The following is a 17,247-nucleotide window of genomic DNA, read 5'->3' as shown; positions in this document are numbered from 1 at the left end:
AGCCACCTCAGCGACGCACATGGGCGACAGCAGCGCCTGACATCCACTAACGGACGCCAGTTGTCGCACGGTATGGGCAGTATGGAATCTGAAGTGGAAAACACGTGGCGACCGCAGATTGGACGTCCGGCTTGGGCAATCAGAACCGGTAGTGGAAACTGGTAGTGGAATGCACGTGTCCGCCTGGGAGTGGACGACCGTTCGGTATGGGCTGTCAGAAAACCAGAGGTGGAAAGCATGTGTCTGCCAGGCTGTAAACGTGCGTTCGACAGGCAGTGGGAGGCAAAATCTGAGAGTTTCAGAACTTATTCTCCACTCTCTGCGCACACCCTCATTCTCGTTTCTGAAGAGAACCATCCTCTCCTTCTCTCTAAGTTCTCTGAACCTTCTCTCTAAGGAAACCATTGTTTAATCTCCTCCGTTGAGTATTCCAGCACCGTAGAAGGACGCTCGGCGTCAAGAGCTTCTAGAGGAACCGTTCGGTTGGCGAAGCTGGACTGGTAAGACCATTCCCCGCTCTCTGTCGTTCGTTTTCCATGCATGCAAACTCAGTTCTGAGTTCGTACGTTCGTCATCCTTCTTAGAAATGATTAGATCTGTTTTGGTGTCGGGGCTCGTTCATTGTAGTTTGGTTTAACAAGCGTTGACGAGCGGGGGAAACTGTAGTGGAGAAGAGTGTTGTGCGTCTGTGGACGTTCGGTCATCTAAGAGGTAAGGGAAGCTTATTTAATTTAACTGGTTTGATGTATGTTGTGTGAACGTTCGTTATTTAGCTGCATGAAAATAATGCATGATGGATGATATGAGTGAATGGTATGAACGTTCGTTATTTGATTGTATGAGTATAATGCATGATATTTGATTTACTGAAGTACATGAACGTTCGTTATTTTGGTGAAATGAGATATATGAATTTACATGAGATGATTTGTATGAAATGTGGAAGCTGATGTTGATATGAACATATGAAACTATGAGATTTGCATGTTGAAAAATGAACTGGAATGTAAAAGGATTAAACAAGAGTTCTCGTGATAACATACGTTCGTGCTGAACGGTCTTTAACCGTTCGGTTTCCTTATTTAACATGGTCAAAATGGGACTCGTTCATTTGGAAAGATCCCTTGTTGAGGACGAGCGTCCTTGTGCTAAAATACTTTCCTTGAGCGTTCGACCAAGCACTGTTGTATCTGGTATGTTTGATAAACTCCATTCTTTCGTAAATATATATATATATATATATATATATATATATATATATATGAATAGTATATTTCCCGTTCGTAAACACTATCTTAACAGCCCTTAGAATATTTCTCGAAATCTATTATTTTAAGGTTATTAACGTTCGGTCTCACACTAAACGATCGTCCTAAAGGGTGCTCGGTTTTATACTGAGCTCGTCCCAAAAGGGTGCTCGGTATTATACTGAGCGCTCGTCCTAAAGAGTGCTCGGTTTTATACTGAGCGCTCGTCCTAAAAAGGGGCTCGGTCTTATATTGAGCGCTCGCTCAAAATAGTGCTCTATTTTATACTGAGCGCTCGCTCAAAATGGTGCTCGGTCTGATACTGAGCGCTTGTACTCATCCTTATAAAATTAGTCATATCGAAATAGCGTACGTCCAACTTTAGATTTGCTACGTTCGGTCATTGACTGGAAGTGGATTTCAGTATGAGAATTTTTATAAAAACGTTTCTTTGAAGTCTTGAAATGTTCGCGTTCGATGTATTCGGCCTAGGGCCTCTACCCTTAAATTATTCCCGGAATATTCACGAGTGTCAGTTCCTTAAACTGATTCTCAAGGTAAATAACGTTCGTCCAATGAACAGTATATTATTCAGCTCATCCCGTACGTAACTGAAATTCTGACGTTCGTACTCTGATCCGAACGAGCGTCTTTCGGTCTCGTTCACAGCGTTCGTCCTCGGTCTTATTGGGGGCAGAAAGTTCGATTTTTGATGGTCTTCGAAGTAATGATGAAAATGAATATAAAATGATAAATGATAAATGTTGAGGAATATATGAGATGGAAAGAAAGTTGTGACTTTTGAACGAGCGTTCCGGGTAGGAACGACTCATAAATGAATATGGAATGATGAATAGTGAATGATTGAGAATTTATGAGATAGAATGAAAGTTATGATTATTGAACGAGCGTTCCGGGTAGGAACGACTCAGATGAATGTTGGAATTTGTAAAGTATGACTGTGGGAAGTTAATGCTGCCTGTTCGATCCTGATGTTCCGTGAGTGATCGTCCTCAAGTAGAGGGCGCACGTCATGCGTGGGAACGGCAGGAGGTCCTCGTCCTTAGGGGTACTTTGGACGGATGGATTAACCTCGGGTGGCAACTGATGAGGATGCCAGTTATCACACCACCCGGGTGCATGAACGCCTGTAACTACGCAGAATTCATACAGTCCGGACGGTCAGTCGTGTATTGAGCGTTATGTTTGCGTGCGTTGAAATGTGCATGTATGATAAATTGTTTACGTGAATTATATGTTGATGCATGAGTTAAATTACATAAGCTTACCCTGCGTTTTTCCTTGTGTTGTCTCGTTTTGTACGTTCGTCCTGTCGTTGCAATGATCATCCGTGTGGATGTGAGCAGAGGGAGACGAGCGTTTGGAAGAAGCACTGGACGAAGAGAATCTGGTCGAAGTTGAAGTGAAGACCGAGCAGTGAGACGCTCGGCTAGTAGTGTTGGTGTTTGATAGAGTGGTCGTTCGACCACCTTATGCTTTTATTTTGATTATGAGCGACCGTTCGGTAATTTCCGTGTAAGCCGTTCGGTCAGTTTTAGTGTACGCTCGGTTCTTAAATTCGTAAACTCTTCTGAAAGGACGTTCGTCCTTGTACGTTCGTTCATTAGTGGAAAGACTGTACTTTTGCGCGTTCGTTCTCTATTGATGTAACTGTACTCAAGGACGTTCGTCCTTGAGCGTTCGTTCGTTTCGTTTCAAGTTGGAAAACTGTAATGAATTATTAAATGTGATTTTCTAATTCTATGGTTTAAATACTGTATTTTTGGGATGTCACACTTCTCAAGCCAAACGAATGAGTAGCATAGTTCGTCCTAAGTAGTGTTCGGTCTTATACCGAACGCTCGTCCTTACCTTTGATTTCTAAATGCACGTAAATAGCGTTCGTCCAAATATTTAGTAAATGTATATTATCGCGTTCGGTCATTGACTGGCAGTCGATCCCTTTAAACGAATGGTTCTCAGTATAATTAAGGCTTAATTACCTACTTAGTTCCCATCTTAGGAGGTAATTTTCTGTTTAGTACCCGGTTTTAAAAATGTAGGCATTTGGTACCTATGTTTTGAAATTTGTATCAATTCAATCCTATCCAGTTAACGGCGTTATAATTGATGCGAGAAATTAAGGACGTTAATGAAGATGCATTCAAACATTTGATAGCTATTCCACCCAGGCTATCATTAACGTCCTTAATTTCTCGCATCAATTATAACGCCGTTAACTGGATAGGATTGAATTGATACAAATTTCAAAACATAGGTACCAAATACCTACATTTTTAAAACTGGGTACTAAACAGAAAATTACCTCCTAACATAGGGACTAAGTAGGTAATTAAGCCTATAATTAATTACTCGTCTTGTTGTATCTTTATCCAATTGGATTCGGCCTAGAGTCTTGGTACTTAAATTATTCTGAATATTGATTGTATCACTCTAGAGTCAGTTCATTCAACTGATTCGAGTAGCAATGACGTTCGTCAAATAATCATGTGTCGACTTATTCTGATTGGCAACGAGTCCTTCTAAATCTCGTCTTTAACGTTCGTTCTCATCCTTCAGAGGACTGAACGTTCGTTATTTTAGGTATTTGAAACTAAAGATGAAAATGATAATAAAGTATAAAGTTTTAAAAGGTGAACATTATATTGATTGGATGTACGATTATGGATTTTGGACGAGCGTTCCAGGGAGGAACGACTCATATATTGAATATGGAATTTTGGTAAAGTATGACTGTGGTTATGCTAATGCTGGCAGTCCATCCTCATGTTCCGTGAGTACTCATCCTCACGTAGAGGGGGTAGGTCATGTGTGGGAACGGCAGGAGGTCCTAGTCCTTAGGGGTACTTTGGATAGGGCTAACCTCGAGTGGCAGCTGTTGAGTGTATCCCAGTTACTACATCACTCGGGTGCAAGGACGCCTGTAGCTACACAGATTCATACAGTCCGGACGGTCTGTCTAGTACTATATATTTCTCATGATGTTATATGCTAAGTTACATGTTGTGTGAATTGAAATGTTAAATGTATATGTTGATGTATGAATTAAATTACATAAGCTTACCCTTTCGTTTTTCCTTGTGTTGTCTATTGTCTATGTACGTTCGTCCTGTCGTTGCAATGATCATCCGTGTGGATGTGAGCAGAAGGCGAGGCCACTTTGGAGGATATTATTGAAGAAGAAAATCTGGTTGAAGTGGAAGTAAAAGCCGAGCCTTAGAACGCTCGTTCATGTTAGAAGTTTAGATGTTAGCTTTTATTTTGACGTTCGGTTAATTGTTTTTGTAAAACCGTTCGTCCCAAACTTATAGTATTTCTGCATTACTGTATGGAATTCTGTAATTAAAGCTTTTTGGCTTTTGAATCCTATCTTTATTGTAAGACTGCATTATGTGACTGTTAATTGTAATTAATTCTGATTTATGGTTATAACTGTATTTTGGGATGTTACAGTTTGTATTGAAATCGACGATGATGGTGATGAAGTCCAACCTGAGGTCGTCCCATTGGTTATCCCCCCATTGCGCAGTTTTGGTGGGGATCCAAGGACCACTGTTGATGTAGACCAATTGTATAGAGTAGTAAGCGTCAGAGAGATCACTATATACAGGTATTTGGTGTGAATTGTAGCTGTGGTTGGCCAATCTGTTTTCAATGTGATTGACTAATATTTATATGTTTAGGGTTGCAAGCGAGATAATTGGGCAAACCTTGAGCACGACTTCATTTTACACTTTGGCCCTGATGAAATACATTGATAACATGGTTAGTATTCTTACATTTCTTTGTGTTTGATGTTGTAGTTGATGTTAGTAAAGTGGAATTTTTTGATTGTGTAGGTGGTGTTATTTGCTTGTACCATGTTTATGTACTTTGAGAAAAGGTTGTGCGGTGTTGTTAAGAGGATTCATTTTAGTCCATTATACTCGGTAAATAAAATTTGATATTGTATTTTTGATGAAGATGAATAAAGTTTTTTTGATTGATTTTTGATTGATGATTTTGAAATTGTCCACAGCACCATATTCTTACAGATTATAGGAAACGTCCCCAAAATCGTCATGTATTCACGCTTCATAACTATAACAGTTATCTTCGTTGCGATCATTTTGGACTTAACAGCTGACTTTGTGAGTAACCTTTAATGTGCAATATTTATGTAGTTTTGGGTCGGAAATGCGTTATTGATATTTTTTTGACTGTTTGTAGTTGTTTATGCCATTTGTCCACGATGATCACTGGTGGTGTTATTCAATGAAATTGAGTTCATTAGAGATATTTGTGATTGACTCATTGGGTAAGGGGATCAGAGACCGGAAAAGGATAGACACAGTTGTTGTAAGATTCTACACTTTTCATTGTTGATGACCCTGTGATTGTTAGATTACACCGTATTGTTGAAGCTTTTTTTGTAATTGTTTACTTCTAGGCTGAAAATATGGCACTGTTTTTTTGCCTGTTGATGAATAGACCGGAAGGTAGTATTGCTCCTTTGACTGTTAAACAAGCAAATATCTCATCCCAACCAAACTTGTAAGTTTTTTGAATTGTACTGCTGTATTATATTGTGTTGTGTTCAATAAATGTTGATCATTAATTTAATGTGGTGGCTATATTATTTAAGGCATGATTGTGGAGTGATAATGTTGAAAGCAATGGAAATTTGGGATGGAGATGACAAATACAACGGAAAAAGCATGCCTCAATATACAACCGTAAGTAGCAATTGTGTTTGTTAAGATTATCACATGTGTTGGTTTGTAATGGGGAAGTTGTTGGTTTCAGGAGGACCTGCTTGGGATCAGAAAGTAGTATGTATGTGACTGGATCCTGGACAACGAGAACATAAGACGAATGGAAGCCATAGAGCTATATGGCATTTTTTAGGATTGGTTACCCATGAAAAAATTTGTTCTTGTAACACAACATGTTTATATATGTACATAATGGAAGTTGATAATGTAGACATTGTTTATGTAATAAGATTATTGGTTGGAATTTGAATTCAATTGTTTTGACGTTGTGTTTGTTTTAAGGAATAAATGTTTTATTGAAAAAATGACGCACCTTTGTAATAAGTATTTGAATAGTAAGCGAAGGTTTAATAAGTGAAATTAAGGGTGGTTATTGCAAGGGAGTTGACGAAGTTCTGAGTTCGGGTGGTGAAAAAAGGAAATTATAATCGTTCACACTGGGTTAGTAAAGAGTTACGGGACAATACTGTGTGTTTTGTACACAAAAGAGGGTGTTGTAATCGTTTACAGACCCCTTGTAAACGATTACGCGAGAGAAAATCCATATTTGTACAGAAAGTTCAACTGAACAGCATCACGTGGGTGACCAGTGACAAAACCAGTATTTTTGAGTGACATCTGCACATGTGTCTGTGAAGGTGGAGGTGTTTGAGTGTTGGTAGATGGTGGGGGGTGATGTTAGGTGACCCCAAGATGTGTGGAAGAACCCAATCTGAGTGGGGGGAGCAATGTGTGCAAGGGTTGAGTGATGCTGCTCAAAATACACTGCTGTAATCGTTTACACCCCCCTGGTAAACGATTACGCGAGAGAAAATCCATATTTGTACAGAAAGTTCAACTCAGGTAGTCAGTCAGCATCACGTGGGTGACTAGTGACCAAACCAGTATTTTTCAGTGACATCTGCACATGTGTCTGTGAAGGTGGAGGTGTTTGAGTGTTGGTAGATGGTGGGGGGTGATATTAGGTGACCCCAAGATGTGTGGAAGAACCCAATCTGAGTGGGGGAGCAATGTGTGCAAGGGCTGAGTGATGCTGCTCAAAATACATTGCTGTAATCGTTTACACCCCCCTGGTAAACGATTACGCGAGAGAAAATCCATATTTGTACACAAAGTTCAACTCAGGTAGTCAGTCAGGATAACGTGGGTGACCAGTGACCAAACCAGTATTTTTCAGTGACATCTGCACATGTGTCTGTGAAGGTGTAGGTGTTTGAGTGTTGGTAGATGGTGGGGGGTGATGTTAGGTGACCCCAAGCAATGTGGAAGAACCCAATCTGAGTGGGGGGAGCAATGTGTGCAAGGGCTGAGTGATGCTGCTCAAAATACACTGCTGTAATCGTTTACAGACCCCTTGTAAACGATTACGCGAGAGAAAATCCATATTTGTACAGAAAGTTCAACTGAGGTAGTCAGTCAGGATAACGTGGGTGACCCCCAAGCATTTTATAACAAAATTAACTTCAAAACATTTGTATAACACAATCAACCACATCATAGAACAAGATTAATAGTTCTTAAGGTACACATGATTCACAACAATAATACATTGCAGGTTTTCAATATTACAGTTATACATTACATAGTTATAATCGTCTTAAAATATTAATATGACAGTTATCCAAAGCCCACTACTGGTTGTCTGGTTGTTTGGACGTTGATGGTTGGTCAGCTGGAAGTACAAATTTGCGGAGGATGTCATCCACATTGAGTTTCTTCTCTGCCCACATAGGGAGTCGAATGACAGGTTTTGGGGTGTCCTTAACGAGGTCAATTGTTGGAGGACAAACATTAGCTAGAAAAACCTTCACTATAGAGCGATGCGTAATATTGAGGTAGTAGTTTTGCGGACATGTAGAGAAAGGGTGGACCTAAATGTACACACCAAATTAGTGATAGGAACATTGAAAGACAAACAAGATAATTATGCAATTTAAGTACAAAATGGAAAGGTTACAAGATTGAGTAGCATAACAGAACCAACTCCGATATTGTCTGCAATTTGAGGATCTTCAAGAACTTTCTTGTGCAAGGAAACCTTCATCGTGGCAGTTGGGTCCTTCAAACATATAATAAGTTATGAATCTACAATAACATGAACTGTTGTTCAATAAAGGAAAGGCAATAATACCTTAACAGTCAACTGCATATCTACCAACCCATTTGGCTTGCACTCTTTCAATATGCAAGCAACAAATGGAAGGACCTCTAGTGATTTTGCGTCTTGGAGGGAGTTGACGTTTTCGAATTTGCCATCCGTGACCAGACCTCCAATGACAACAAGTATATGAAAACAGATTAGAACGGGTGAAAGTAATAATTATGTTTGAACCGTGTATTTCATTGACTGTACCGTGATGTTACATTGGACATTGGTGGTACTAGTACATAGGAAGGTTAGAAGAACTGAATCTTACGGGTTTTCAGTTAAAATAACAGTTTAACAGCCTAAAAATTCAAAATATTTTGTATATATATACAAACTAAATTCTTCCCTTCTCGACTCCATTCTCAAGCAAAACACACTCAATGGTAAAAAGTCCTAGAAAAAAGTCAAGGATGGGCACAATCAGAAAGGGAATCAAAAAGCGAGAATATTATGGAGTTCTTAAATGTAATTTTGAACGAAGAAGCATCACTGCCGGGGAGCCCAGCCTCTCTTTCCATTTCCTCCACCGCGACGTTTTCAACTCTAACGAGCTCTCCGCCATGAGCATCTCTTTCCCTTCCCTCCACCGCGGCGTTTCCGACTCTGACCGCCCTCCGGCTTCGGCGCCTCGCACTGCTGCGGAGGGAGGGTCCGGGCTGTCATCCCGGCCGAGTTCCAATTCCGATTGCGGGGAAAGCGCCGCTCCTTCAGTGGTACGGGAAACTTATAAAAAAGTTTTGATTTTTTAACGTTGAAAAAGTTTTGATTTTTTAACGTTGAAATTTGTTTATATTTTTGTGTACAGAGAACATTGATAGATCGCTTCGAAAGACTTCAGTTGGATGATAAAAAAGATTATCTTGAAGATGTCAAGGTTGAGGTCTTTGAAAAGACCATCACCTTGACTTGTGTGTGGAAAAAGCGCGGAGCTCAAAATAAAGTCTTTTATAAGTTTCAAGAAATATTACATATAATCTCTTTTTTTTTAGTTTCAAGAAAGATTACATATAATCTCTCTCTTTATTGTAGTTTCAAGAAAGATTACATATAATCTCTTTCTTTTTTGTATCATCTTTTTTGAATGTTTCTTTACTCAATTTATATCCACATTCCCATCGCAATTCAATGAATGTTTCTTTTGTTTGGAAGCACAGGGTACAGAAAAAAACCCTTTAATCTCATTTATTGCTTTTAGTTATTCATTATATTTAAATTTAATTAGGAATAGTTCTTTGTTTAGTTAAATTACATGCATCATGCAGAACTTATTTTAGTGAATCTTATAATACATGACTTTGAGTTCTGATCAATATGCAAAAGAGTAGTTCGAATTCAGACGTTGAAATTGAAATAAATAATTTACTTCAATTTCAACGTCTGAATTCGAACTACTCTTTTGCATATTGATCAGAACTCAAAGTCATGTATTATAAGATTCACTAAAATAAGTTCTGCATGATGCATGTAATTTAACTAAACAAAGAACTATTCCTAATTAAATTTAAATATAATGAATAACTAAAAGCAATAAATGAGATTAAAGGGTTTTTTTCTGTACCCTGTGCTTCCAAACAAAAGAAACATTCATTGAATTGCGATGGGAATGTGGATATAAATTGAGTAAAGAAACATTCAAAAAAGATGATACAAAAAAGAAAGAGATTATATGTAATCTTTCTTGAAACTACAATAAAGAGAGAGATTATATGTAATCTTTCTTGAAACTAAAAAAAAAGAGATTATATGTAATATTTCTTGAAACTTATAAAAGACTTTATTTTGAGCTCCGCGCTTTTTCCACACACAAGTCAAGGTGATGGTCTTTTCAAAGACCTCAACCTTGACATCTTCAAGATAATCTTTTTTATCATCCAACTGAAGTCTTTCGAAGCGATCTATCAATGTTCTCTGTACACAAAAATATAAACAAATTTCAACGTTAAAAAATCAAAACTTTTTCAACGTTAAAAAATCAAAACTTTTTTATAAGTTTCCCGTACCACTGAAGGAGCGGCGCTTTCCCCGCAATCGGAATTGGAACTCGGCCGGGATGACAGCCCGGACCCTCCCTCCGCAGCAGTGCGAGGCGCCGAAGCCGGAGGGCGGTCAGAGTCGGAAACGCCGCGGTGGAGGGAAGGGAAAGAGATGCTCATGGCGGAGAGCTCGTTAGAGTTGAAAACGTCGCGGTGGAGGAAATGGAAAGAGAGGCTGGGCTCCCCGGCAGTGATGCTTCTTCGTTCAAAATTACATTTAAGAACTCCATAATATTCTCGCTTTTTGATTCCCTTTCTGATTGTGCCCATCCTTGACTTTTTTCTAGGACTTTTTACCATTGAGTGTGTTTTGCTTGAGAATGGAGTCGAGAAGGGAAGAATTTAGTTTGTATATATATACAAAATATTTTGAATTTTTAGGCTGTTAAACTGTTATTTTAACTGAAAACCCGTAAGATTCAGTTCTTCTAACCTTCCTATGTACTAGTACCACCAATGTCCAATGTAACATCACGGTACAGTCAATGAAATACACGGTTCAAACATAATTATTACTTTCACCAGTTCTAATATGTTTTCATATATTTTTTGTCATTGGAGGTCTGGTCACGGATGGCAAATTCGAAAACGTCAACTCCCTCCAAGACACAAAATCACTAAACGTCAACTTCCATTGAAAGAGTGCAAGCCAAATGGGTTGGGAGATATGCAGTTGAATGTTAAGGTATTATTGCCTTTCCTTTATTGAACAACAGTACATGTTATTGTAGATTCATAACTTATTATATGTTTGAAGGACCCAACAGTGCATCGATGAAGGCTTCCTTGCACAAGAAAGTTCTTGAAGATCTTCAAATTGCAGACAATATCAGAGTTGGTTCTGTTATGGTACTCAATCTTGTAACCCTTCCATTTTGTACTTAAATTGCATAATTATCTTGTTTGTCTTTCAATGTTCCTATCACTAATTTGGTGTGTACATTTAGGTCCACCCTTTCGCTACATCTCCGCAAAACTACTACCTCAATATTACGCATCGCCCTATAGTGAAGGTTTTTCCAGCTAATGTTTGTTCTCCAACAATTGACCTCGTTAAGGACACCCCAAAACCTGTCATTCGACTCCCTATGTGGACAGAGAAGAAACTCAATGTGGATGACATCCTCCGCAAATTTGTACCTCCAGCTGACCAACCATCAACGTCCAAACAACCAGACAAACAGTAGTGGGCTTTGGATAACTGTCATATTAATATTTTAAGACGATTATAACTATGTAATGGATAACTGTAATATTGAAAACCTGCAATGTATTATTGTTGTGAATCATGTGTACCTTAAGAACTATTAATCTTGTTTTATGATGTGGTTGATTGTGTTATACAAATGTTTTGAAGTTAATTCTGTTATAAAATGCTTGGGGGTTGTAAGAACCTAGTTAAACGTATCCTAGTCAGCTACCTGTATCAGCAAAATATTTCCCTGACCCCACCTGTCAAATCCCATTAATTTTCCAGACATACTACACTGAAACATTAAAAACCCACTTAGAAATCCTTGCACCGAAAACCCCACCTGTTAAGCCATAATCATTACATCAAACCCTGCCCAGTTGCATTTAAAACCCACTTACATACTCTCTACAACTCACGCCAAGTGTCACCAGGAAAGAATTGAAGTCAGTAATGGGGGGTGCAGGTGTCGACAGGAGAGACGGAAGTTCGTGTGGGCGTGGGGAGAACAAAATAGATTTTCTGAAAAACCCTTCCACTCTCCTGCACGCATCTTCTTCCCCTCCAAACTCAGACTCCATTTTTCTCCATCTTCTCTCTAGGAACCCCCACCTTCTCTCTACTGTAACTCACACACTTCTTCTCCGATCACGTTTCAGAACCGTAGGAACGATCCCTGAGACGTGAGCGTCATTTTGGACTGAACAGATTGAGAATCTGAGCTGGTAAGTTCTCGTCTCTAACCGTTCGTCTATTAGGTTTCATGCGAAACCAGGTTCTGGTTGCATGCATGGGTTATATGTCTGAGTTGTTTCTGATTTGTGATGTTTAGATTAAGTGAAAGTTATTAAGTGAATCGGAGGATAGAACGTTGTAAGAGGACGAACCAAACCCTTGCATTAGGACATTTCACTCATAGATCCGGGTAAGGGAAGCTTATGGATTTAATTCTACATTGTTGTATGTTTGCTGAAAACGAATGTCTGTTGATGAATGAATGAATGTATGTATGCAGTATGAGTATGAATGCATGATGAATGATGGTTGAGATGTATGAATATGAACATGGATAGTTATGGTGTATGAAATAAATCTGTATGATGATGTTGAATATGAATTATTAGAATGAATGTTATAAAGTTTATAAATTGTTAATATGAAGTATAAAGTATGAACTGATATGTTGAAATCTGGGATCTGTAATAGATGAAAAATCTGAATGTAAATTACTCCCTATGATAAAATACGTTCGTCATCGTACGGTCTTATACCGTTCGGTTTCCTAGTAAATGACTTAGAATGGAATTCTTTCATTCGGAAAGAAATCTGATCGAGAACGAGCGTCCTCTTGTGAAATACTATGTTTGAGCGCTCGGCTCATCATAGTGGCACCGTATACTTTAAATTAAATAATAGTATTTTATACTCTTATACTTTAAGATAAGTAGCGCTCGGTCTTATACCAAGCGTTCGTCCTAAATAGCGCTCGGTCTTATACCAAGCGTTTGTCCTAAATAGCGCTCGGTCTTATACCAAGCGTTCGTCCTAAATATCGCTCGGTCTTATAGCAAGCGTTCGTCCTAAGTAGCGCTCGGTCTTGTACCAAGCGTTCGTCATAATTGGTGCTCGGTCATCTACCTAGCGTTCGTCATAAGTGGTGCTCGGTCTTATACCAAGCGCTCGTATTATTGAATACCCACTTTGATAAATAGCGTTCGTTCAAGTATTATAATATTCACCTTTCCTCACGTTCGTTCAATTACTGGCATCGGTCTTCCATATGCGAATTACTACAAAGATAGTTCTAAATATTTTTGACTCTCCTTCTTTCATTAGATCTGGTCTAAGGTCTTTATGATGAAATTTTCTCTAAGTACCAGTGTACCTCCAAAAGGGTTAGTTCATTTAACTGACCGACTAGATAGTAACGTTCGCTATAGACTTCTTCGTTCATTCATTACCTTTCTTTGGACGTTCGTCCTAGTTCTGTAGAGGACTGAACGTTCGTCATTTTATGCTCTTACATCTAAAGATGAAAATGATGATAAATTATAAGGACTTGAAGTGTGAATACTATATTGAGTGATTATACGATTATGGATTTTGGACGAGCGTTCCAGGGAGGAACGACTCATATATATTGAACTATTGGATTGGTAAAGTATGACTGTGGTTATTGCTAATGCTGGCAGTCCATCCTGATATTCCGTGATACTCATCCTCACGTATAGGAGAGTAGTCATGCGTGGGAATGGCAGGAGGTCCTAGTCCTTAGGGGTACTTTGGATAGGATTAACCTCGAGTGGCAGCTGTTGAGTGTATCCCAGTTACTACACCACTCGGGTGCAAGGACGCCTGTAGCTACACAGATTCATACAGTCCGGACGGTCTGTCTAGTACTATATATTTATTATGCTGTTATATGTTAAGTTACATGTTGTGTGAATTGAAATGTTAAGTGTATATGTTGATGTATGAATTAAATTACATAAGCTTACCCTTTCGTTTTCCTTGTGTTGTCTATTGTCTATGTACGTTCGTCCTGTCTTGCAATGATCATCCGTGTGGATGTGAGCAGAAGGCGAGGCCACTTTGGAGGACGTGATTGAAGAAGAGAATCTGGTTGAAGTGGAAGTCAAGGCCGAGCCTTAGACCGCTCGTTTAGATTAGAAGTTTAGATGTTAGCTTTCATTCTGACGTTCGGTTATTAATTTTGTAAAACCGTTCGTCCCAGCTTCTATTATTCTGATAGTACTGTATTAAATTCTGGGGTTAAATATGTTTTTAGTCCCTAAACTACTGGCCGTTTCTGGTTTTCGTCCCTCTTTCAAAGTAAGGTACAATTTGGTCCTCATTCTTTCCGAAAACGTTCGTTTTAGTCCTCGAAAACTAACAGCGTTTAAAAATTTGGTCCTCATTTAGCAACAAAATGAGGACTAAAACCAAAATTCCGAGGACTAAAACGAACGTTTCGAAAAGAATGAGGACCAAATTGTACCTTACTTTGAAAGAGGGACGAAAACCAGAAACGACCAATAGTTTAGGGACTAAAAACATATTTAACCCTAAATTCTGTAACTGAAGCGTTTTGGCTTTTGAACTTTAATCTTAGTGTAAAGACTGCATTGTTTTACTGTTAAATGTAATTAATTCTGATTTATGGTAATTACTATATTTTGGGATGTTACAGGGGTCACCCACGTTATCCTGACTGACTACCTCAGTTGAATTTTCTGTACAAATATGGATTTTTTCTCGCGTAATCGTTTACAAGGGGTCTGTAAACGATTTTTTCGTTCCAATTTGGCTGATTTGTGCGAACTTTCAGAAGAAATACCGAACGTTCAGAATTTGTCCGACCACTATTTGGTCGAACACTGTTTGGACGAGCGCGCGTTTCTGCAGAATTCTGCAGAATCGCATCAGGTTTCCCAGAAACCCAGAAACCTCAAGTTTTCATCCCCAAATTCCCATATTTGCATCAAATACAGTATATTTAAACAATCAAACAAAAGATCTAGCTCCCCTTACCTCTTGAAGACTTCTTTGGATCTTTCTCCCAAAAGATTTGCAGTTCTTGATCTCCTTCCAACTCCAAAAGCTCTCCACTTCTCCTCTCCCAGATTTGCAATCCAAGACCTCCTTGCACTTCAGCAGCTCCAAACTTCACCCTTTCACCGATTTGCAGCAAGCTCTCCACCCTTCCAGAAAATCAGAACCAAATCTTCCTCTCAGTATTTTTAAAAGCCAGCATTCCTTCCCTTGAGTGCTCTTTAGACGGTGCAAATTGAAGAAAAAGGGCCCTCTCAGTGCTGCTCTCCATTAGCAATTTAATAGAAACCCACTTCTGATATTGGGAGATCCACTTCTGATAGTGGGACGGCTGGTGCTTTGATAACAGTTGAAAAACTGTTATTTTCATGCTTAAAATTGACATAAAAAGCAACCTTTACACTTAGAAACTAGCTTGAAATCATGCTTTTATTTATATTTTCATAAATAAGAGAGCTGGACAGGTTTATGCTTGATTTCAGTGTTTTTGTGCAGGTTTTAAGGTGAATTTAGTGAAAGAAGTGAAGAAGGAGAGAGATGGAATCAGAAAAGACATTAAAAAGTGCAAAAGGAGAAGCTGAAGTTACCGCTCAGCGGCAGTTTACCGCTGAGCGGCACTCAGGAAGTCACGGGAGGTCCGCTAAGGGGCAAAATGGCCGCTGAGGGGAAGAAACTACTCACGCACTCACCGCTGAGCGGTACTTTACCGCTGAGCGGCACACTTATGGGCTTGGGCCTAGATTTTCTGTAATTTTAGAATAGTATATAAACTTTAGGACGTCCTAGGGTTTGTATCTTTGGCAGAAACGAAGCAAACACTCTCTCTTCCACCCCTTTGAAGGAGGATCTTGGATGCTCAGGCTACCTCTTCACCTTTCTAGGGTTTTATCTTTCATTCTTTCATTATTGTTCATCTAGGTTCACCATAAATATGGTGAACTAAAGCTTGTATGTTTGTTGGGAATCAATGTAATCTTTTGAAGCTCTCATATATGGAATTTGTGCTTGCATCTTAATCTAAGACTTATGCTTTCTTGTTCAAGCAGGATATTCTCTTCTCCAAAACTTTTGTAACACTTAATGAGAAGAAGTGTATATACACATAAAAAACACAAAATAACATTGGAGAAAAATGTAGGACAAAGATTGTCACGAGAGAGAGGGCAGCATGGGGATAGGTACCTTGATCATTAGTTGTCAACATTCTGCGAATTATAGGAAGCAAAGTTGGCTCAATTTGAACAAAAAGGTGAGGAAGCCTGCTCACTGATTCAAGTACTGTACTAATAGCACGTAAACAACCTACAACAGCCAGAGCACCTGGATCATCAGCTTCTGCAGTGTTCATACACCTCCAAAATGCAGCAGCCTGTTATTTAAAATAAAACGTTATTTTGACATTACCTCTAGAAATTATTAAAAATTAAAAATTTCTAGAAATTGTTAAAAATTAATAATTTCTAGAAAATTGTGAAAGGAAAAGAAATATTACCAAATTTTGGCACAACCCAAGTGCATAAGGGGTCATCTCTTCCCCAAACTTGTCCACAATAGTAGTCTCCAATGTGAACACAAGGTCCTCATTCTCAACCTCATTCATAAGTTTGAAAAACTCTGGAGAGAAATCTGGAGAGAAACAAAATTTCGCAATGTAAAATTTCACTTGGTTAAAACTTACTCCGAAAGTCAAATAATAATTCTGGAGAGAAACAAAATTCTCACACCCTCATACCATCCAGGAGTTGAGGAAGAATGGGACGAATTTCATTCAAATCTGCACAAACATGTCATGAGAAAAATAAGCATATAGAAAAAAAATATTCATAATAATTACAAAAAATAGTGAGAATGTAAAAACCACCTTTACAAGCTTCAATAAAAGAGCGCAAAGCAAAAAAGGAATCAACACGCACAGGAAGTTCTGAATCCTGCATTCTGGATACCACACACTGCAAAGCCTTCCGGAAATTGTTCTGATCTGAAAAGTTAATATGGGCATACTGTCCAGCAACCCATGCTGCCTGTTTTTCAAACAAAATTAAATTGTACTTTACACAATAACTCCATAATCTGAATAAGTTTTAGAATAACTTAAACGAAATCAAATAAACCTATGCATTTGCAAATAATGCTTCATTTATTTAGTTTAGAACACCGTGAATGAAAGCCGAAAACCCTTTCCAACCGTGGTAAGGATGATAATTGGGCCATTAAACAAATATGCCCGTTGTGTGATCCTTTTGCATCCATATAAAGCACTCAACACTGCATAAGATCAGATCTACTGATTATACGAAGC

At 38.7% G+C, this 17,247-nt stretch overlaps 1 protein-coding gene across 7 annotated transcripts in view; it reads right to left on the bottom strand.

Annotated features, from left to right (window-relative positions):
• LOC148199227 (importin beta-like SAD2) overlaps positions 1 to 17,247 on the bottom strand; it is a 66,910-nt gene that overhangs the window by 42,485 nt on the left and 7,178 nt on the right. For 2 of the 7 annotated variants that reach the window (XM_088111764.1, XM_088111765.1), the window contains exons 11-14: positions 16,810 to 16,969; positions 16,681 to 16,722; positions 16,441 to 16,574; positions 16,131 to 16,317 (exon numbers count right to left, since the gene is read on the bottom strand). In XM_088111764.1, coding sequence (XP_087967890.1) covers positions 16,131 to 16,317; positions 16,441 to 16,574; positions 16,681 to 16,722; positions 16,810 to 16,969 — 523 coding nt within the window. The other 5 variants (XM_088111762.1, XR_015785615.1, XR_015785616.1 and 2 more) reach the window with 5 other exon arrangements.

This window comes from Vigna umbellata, chromosome 4 (assembly GCF_029865625.1).
Source record: "Vigna umbellata cultivar VRB3 chromosome 4, Vumbellata_1.0, whole genome shotgun sequence".
NCBI lineage: Eukaryota > Viridiplantae > Streptophyta > Magnoliopsida > Fabales > Fabaceae > Vigna > Vigna umbellata.
Note: the sequence above shows the minus strand (reverse complement) of the source record. Positions and strands in the feature narration are given on the sequence as shown.